Source organism: Drosophila persimilis, unplaced genomic scaffold (genome assembly GCF_003286085.1).
Source record: "Drosophila persimilis strain 14011-0111.01,24,50 unplaced genomic scaffold, DperRS2 tig00001306-arrow-arrow-pilon, whole genome shotgun sequence".
In the NCBI taxonomy this organism is placed as follows: Eukaryota; Metazoa; Arthropoda; class Insecta; order Diptera; family Drosophilidae; genus Drosophila; species Drosophila persimilis.
The window spans coordinates 3,365-10,355 of NW_020825462.1; the positions used below are offsets into that span (position 1 = coordinate 3,365).

The following is a 6,991-nucleotide window of genomic DNA, read 5'->3' on the forward strand; positions in this document are numbered from 1 at the left end:
CTAGTACACTAACTCCAATGTATATGGGCTTATCATAAAAAATTCGGGACTTAGTTGATTCAATGGCAGCCAAATTATCTCCAAAGATTTCAACACTGTGGAAATTATGTCTTGCTATGCGTTGTCTAAACCCTGCTGAGTTTTGTCTTGACTCATAATGCTTAACTAATGCAACCTCACGACGTTTTTCTACATTCTCCATTGTTTTACCGTAAACGGCATTAACCATTAATTTGTAAAAGTTTATCTCAAAGTCATTGCTAGCTAATTTTCTAAGAGATGTATTGAGGTCAATATATGGTTTCAGCCAACAGGACTGATTAAATGATAAAACTCTAGATATTTTTTCTAAAATCATACCTTGCTCTATACATAACTGTAGCTGCTTCAAATGAATTATATAGTTCTTTTTATCACTTAAGTCAGCTATTAGTTTTGTCTGCTTTCCTCCTGGTGGAATCTTATTTTCGGGGCAAAAAGGTAAACTATTATGCTTATTATGAATATCATCAGGATATCGCAAATCTACTTCTAAAATATATCCAACATCACTAGATGCCGATATGCTAAGAACGTTGAAAGATGAAATTTCATCGTTACTTAGAAATTTAAAATTAGAAAATGGAAGGGGTTGACTCATAGCCCATCCATATAAGTTGTTGGCGTCAATATATGAAAGGAAATTTATGGGTTCGGTAGGCTTAAATTTATTATTTAAATATTTGTTATTTGCTGTTGCAATCCGTTGAGTGCATTGGGTCAATCCTCCACGAACAGCAGTTTTTAAAAAATTATAAATGTCAGGATCACTAACAAGTTCTAATTCTACTCTTGTGTATTTTAACATTGCATCCCATGAAACTGAAGGAGCAGTAACCTGTACACTCGGGAACAAAGACTCCTAAAATTCTCAAATACATCAGCAAGAATTAAAACATCGCTTTCCAAATATAATTTTAAATAATCTCTAATAGATTTGCAATTAAATGCGTTCCAAACCTTCTGAGCAAAGTTGTAGTCTTCAACACTACATTCCTCATCATTCAGTGAATTATAAAAATTATCTCGCGAAGGAAGCAGGGATTCATCAAATTTTTCAAAACTATCCAAATAATCATAGGGAAATACTCCCTTTCGTCGTAGCATATCAAATTTTTCACCTTGATATTTACTTCTCAAAATTTTAAAATTCGCTATGTTCATATAACTAGCGAGTTTTTCTAAGCTTGAATTTAAAAATCTATTTGAATCTATATATCTAATTTTATATTGATGAAGATAAGATTCATCGAGCTTACAAATTTGAGTTAACGCAATATATAACTCTTTATTGCAAGGAATGGGTCTTAGTTCATCTTTTATTGACGTAACAAATAAATGTATATCATAACGAGATAAGTTATGAAAAACTACCGGGAAAAAGGGATCGCTTAATCTAAATGTCTGTTTACACAGCTTATGAATAGGACCTACATATTGTCCTGTAAACTGATCAAAGAATTTTTCTCGATCATCATCAGAAATTTGTTTCTCGCAGGCATAGCATTCACCGTGTTCCTGGTAATCCTCATCCCAAATGTTAAACTGATAGATTGGTTTTTTATAGGACTTCCAGTACTTCTCATAAAGTCCATCGGTTTTCATCCTAAGTGCTTGACAAAATTTTTGGATACAATCCGGTCCTGAAATAACGAAATCATAATGTTTATGAGTTTATTGCCTTTGCTGGAATGTTAAAATATTTACCTTCGTATGTCCACATCTCATTTAGATGTTCATTGTATTTATGTACAATATAAAATGATGCTGCACATGCTGTATGCCTCTGTGCCATAGTAGTTGATGATTTTGATGGATCATTAAGATTTATATCGTAATTTTCCAAAACTGCTTCGATGTCAGCATAAATTACTACTGGTGGAGATAGTTTTTTAGAAAAACTTTTGAATACAGTTTTGGTATTAGGTTCAGGATACAAAGCAGCAACTTTTCCACACTCTTTAGTGTCATGTATAGTATTTGTTGTACTATAAAATTGCAAGCAGTTCTCGCAAAAATATGCCGTATTATGGGATTTACTATGTTGTGAATAACATAATTTTCTCATGCACGTTATATATGCATAATGCATCATTTGCATATTATCACTATTAATTCCAAGCAAGTTTATGTGGTGAGTCCGAATTTTCTTAGTCCTCACTGTGGGTCCCACAACGTTTTTTCCATTCTCATCGACTTCATAAACATTGATGCTAAAATCCTCATTTGCTGATTCGAATCGCTTGATTCCTTTGCTTGTTATTGGAAACTCAATTCCGGAAAAATTTAATCTTACTCCTTCATAATAAATGATGTCTTGCCGTATGTTTCCGCATCGATAGGATGATGGTATTGTTAACTTATCTCGGGAAATTTTTTTTTAATGCTGCTGTTTGATATATAGTTTTAAGGTGTGTTCCATAGGCTAATGATGCTAAAACACACCACTTGAAACAAAAATCATCGTCATTTTTAACATTTATGAGTGCATTTCGTGACTTAATTTTTTTGGGAGCTTGGATAAACCTGTTTGCAGCGATATGCTCTAGTTTTATCATGGTAAGTTCAAAATATTTAAAACACTTTATTGCCCAACCTGAATCCTTCTCCTGGAATTCACTGCTGAGAGTTATCAAATTTTCTATTGTATCATTTAGATGATCATCAATCAGCTCGTTTTCATATATTGGTTTGTATGGAGTAATGAAATGCTTCATCGTTTCTGTTAAGCTTTCATCATCAGTGTTTTTAACGTATAATCCATATACTTTTAAATTGTATTTTATGGATCTGTACTCACTCATGCAGTGACGCAATAAATTGATAATATCATTTTTGCAATCATAAAAAAACTCTTTTAAATCAATCTGTTCACTTTTTTTTGAGTGAACACGATATGATTTTAAAGGAAATCGCGACTCCGTTGAAATTAAAATAACGTTTTCATTTTCCTCTAGTTGAGCTGCTCTTGCATTCTTATGTTTGTCCGACATCATATGGCGTCTTTCCCTAGACGAAGGGTAACTTTCACCGCAAATTGAACAGTCAATAATCCTTAGGTCCATCGGAGTATCCAATCGAGGCCGTTTTAAAGCTCCTGACGTTGAAGGACCTTGAAGATCACTTGAATTAGATCCTTTGCTCATAAGAATCTCAAAAGCATTCCTAGGTCCCAAGCATGCTTCATGTTTTATTTATTTCACGTTACGTTATCCAGCTCATGTAAAAAATTCATATTCTGTACGACAGAATTGCATTGCTGCGACTTTTAGATGAACCGAACCAGCGCGACGGCGACGAACACACTCTAGACATTCAGGTAGTTGTCGGGGAATTCGAAGGTAACATCGCGGCCAGTCAGCTTCTTGTAGACCGATGTGAAGGTATCAACTTTGTGTTCGATTGTGGTCTGTTGGTTCTTGTCCAGGTGCACCTTAACCAGCTGGGAGCCGTCCAGCTTGACGCGGATGCGCTTGCCAACGATCTCGGCAGGGAAGACCAGATCCTCCAGAATGGCATCGTACACAGCGGTCAGGGTACGGGAGCGTGGACGCTTCTGTTTCAGGGGGTTGCGCGCCTTGCGGGTGGGCTTGGGCAGAATCTTGCGCTCTCCAATGACCACGACGTGCTTGCCGGAGAACTTCTTCTCCAACTCGCGAACCAGGATGATCTGGATCTTCTGGAACACCTTCTGCTGTGGAATGGGCACGTAGATGATGACGGCCTTCTTGCTACCAAACTCAATCTCGCGCGCACGGGTGATGTGCAGATCACGCAGGTAGGGCTTCAGGTCGCTGTTGGCTTCTAGCTCAACCAGTGCCTGGGCAATCGACTTCTCGAAATCATCGGGGTCCGCGCCGCCGGGCTTGATAATCTTGGAGCCGATAGCCATCTTTGTCGACTATTTTGACAGGAATGACTATCAAACTCTATTAAGTCGATGGACTTAGAGCAAAGGTCACACACTACATTATTACGCAAATCAGAGCATCTCTCATAATGAGATTGAAACTCTGAAAAGTCAACGGACTTATCACACATGTTGCACTGAACTTTTGATGCCATTTTAAGTTTTATTTATTTATTTATTTTTTTTGTATCGAACTAACCACTTTCACTATTAAAACAGGTCTAAGGGTTTCCTTTTTAAATGGTATCTTTTTAGGCCCCTCCCAAACACCTTCTTAATCTTTTATATCCAAAACAACAGTACCTGTTCACAAACCTGTTTCAAACGATTCCTACTGGGTCAATCTAATAATATGAGGGAAAGGTTACAACCTCTATTCTACCTGAAATCCACTTATTCTTTTTGTGTAATCCTCACGTGGAAGAAACCTGTTTCAAACGAATCCTATGATTCTCTTGTAATAAGAGGAAGTGAAATTCAACCAATCAAAAGTAAAACAGAAACATTTAAAATAAATAGTGGTTAAATGTGTTATATTTATTATATATGTACATATGTATATATTATTTTTAGAAAAATACATAAAATATTCTTATTATATAAATATGTATTCGTATTATTAAAATTTCGCCTCAGCTAATTTTACCGCAGCAATTAAGTCATCATCATCTTCGTCCCGAAGTAGTTCCTGGAGTTGAGATCTTTTATCATCATCCTGATTATCTACTAAATCGAAAATGTTGTCATCATCCGGGAAAATGTATGCTGGATTATCATTATTAGACGTTGCATTCCTTGGGTCATCGTCGTCATCATCCCATTTAATGTCACTTAACCAGGTCAAGTTGCTCTCGAGATAGGTTTGAGTCTTAATCCCAAAAATCAAGGACAGGTCTACGGAGCTCGGCTGAGAGTCCAGATTTATGGTTGATTCCGGTTGGGAATCGATAAAAATGATTTCAAGGTCATCCATCGTTGTTGAAAGATTACTAGTTTATGTCCTAGCTGTTAGCTGTGAGTAGTTATTATATAGGCACTTTGCTATGGGACAGTGTTAGGTACACAAAGGAGGAATATAAATTATAGAGAAAGTAGAAAGGTTCAAGGGCATCGAAACCGTTTTTCAGGAAACACTTAAAAAATACCTCTAAACTATCACATTAGATTCATTGCAAAGGGATGACCTACCTGTTTGAGGGTTGTTTGAATCGCAACACGGGACCAATCGTAAAAACAGGTTCATTGACAGTAAGTGGGAGGAGAGAGAATATAAATGAGCGAAGGATCGATTTGAGAGGATTTTACATGGTTGAGAAACAGGATTAAGATCGAAGTTATTTCACATTATCGCCGATAGGTGGCGCCACCAAGTAGTAAGGATACGGGACAGACGTATATTTACTCTAAGTAGCATTAATTAATTTTGATGTCTTCCTATTATAATTTTATTCTTTGCGTGCTCCTATATATATCTCCATTAATTTGTGTTCTCTTACCATTCAACCCTCTATACGGACATCTAGATACCCAGGTTTCCAACCTATGTTTTCTATAGGATGTAAATTTCAGAAACTTCACACATTTGTTTTCCCAATTCAATGTTTATAAAATATCCTATAAGTATTTATTTAACTTGACCAGTTAATAACATAGCAGAAATTGGTTCCCAATTCAATGTTAATAAAATATCTTATAAGTATTTATTTAACATGATCACGTAATAACATAGCAATATGATGCACACTTACATTCAACATGTTGCCAAGCTGCACATGCTTAAGCAAATGTTGCTGCAACATGTTGCGAATTTGGTAATTCAGTGTAAAAAGCGACCGTCCCTTATCCTTACTACTTGGTGGCGCCACCTATCGGCGATAATGTGAACTAACTTCGATCTTAATCCTGTTTCTCAACCATGTAAAATCCTCTCAAATCGATCCTTCGCTCATTTATATTCTCTCTCCTCCCACTTACTGTCAATGAACCTGTTTTTACGATTGGTCCCGTGTTGCGATTCAAACAACCCTCAAACAGGTAAGTCATCCCTTTGCAATGAATCTAATGTGATAGTTTAGAGGTATTTTTTAAGTGTTTCCTGAAAAACGGTTTCGATGCCCTTGAACCTTTCTACTTTCTCTATAATTTATATTCCTCCTTTGTGTACCTAACACTGTCCCATAGCAAAGTGCCTATATAATAACTACTGACATTGTGCAAAACGGCAATGCACACAATAGAACTGCAATCCACCTCAGCTGAGGCAGCCAGACGAAGATTGCTCTCCAAAAACGACATCAACATAATTGAAAACATCCAAGTACCTGACTATTCCCCAATCAGGAGAGGACAGATTGAGATAGAGGAAGAAGACGAAAAACTAGAAGAAAATAAGTTTAAAAAAAGAAGCCAGCAGCAACAGCAGCAAGTGCAAGAGCACACAAGCCAGACAGTTAAGCAGGTACAACAACAGCAACGACCCCTGCAGCAACTACGCCAATACAACCGCCGGCCTCAGTCACCCCCCCCCCCCCACATGCCCCTCCCCGTGCCCCCTCCCTGCCTACAGCCAATGGTGCTGCCCCCCAGCGGAATGAGCACATACCTCCGGTAGTGCTACCAGCGATTCCAGCGATCATGCCGGTCCTGGAAAAGCTGCAAAGGGACCCTAGGGTGGGAAGGTTCAGTACCAGGGTAGTAGGCAGGGAGGGCCTGAAAATACAGGCACTGGATAGGGCCTCTCGGGATGCAATAGTGGAGATCCTGGGAGATGAGGAGGAGGGCCTCTATACTCACCAGAGTAAGGACGATAGAGGGCTCCGAATCGTCGTCCGGGGTCTCCACTGCACTACCCCGACGGCCTGGCCCAATAAAGCTCTGCTCGAGGCGGGATTCGCTGTGACCTTCAGCAGAGTCCTGCCCAGCAGATATGAGAAGCAGCCAAATTATAACCTGTTTGAGGTGGAGATTGCCCCTCAAGCAGGTCGAGGGGAGTTGGGGGTGCTGGCCCTAAAGCGGCTGGGCAGCCACCTGGTGACGGTGGAG

The 6,991-nt window shown here is 38.4% G+C and overlaps 1 protein-coding gene across 1 annotated transcript; it reads right to left on the minus strand.

Moving 5' to 3' along the window:
• Positions 1 to 3,217: 3,217 nt before the first annotated feature.
• Positions 3,218 to 3,949, minus strand: LOC113566942 (40S ribosomal protein S7). Its single transcript, XM_026994175.1, has one exon. It carries the CDS (start codon positions 3,929 to 3,931, stop codon positions 3,347 to 3,349), a length of 585 nt encoding a protein of 194 aa, XP_026849976.1. The 5' UTR covers positions 3,932 to 3,949; the 3' UTR covers positions 3,218 to 3,346.
• Between the last annotated feature and the right edge of the window lie 3,042 nt (positions 3,950 to 6,991).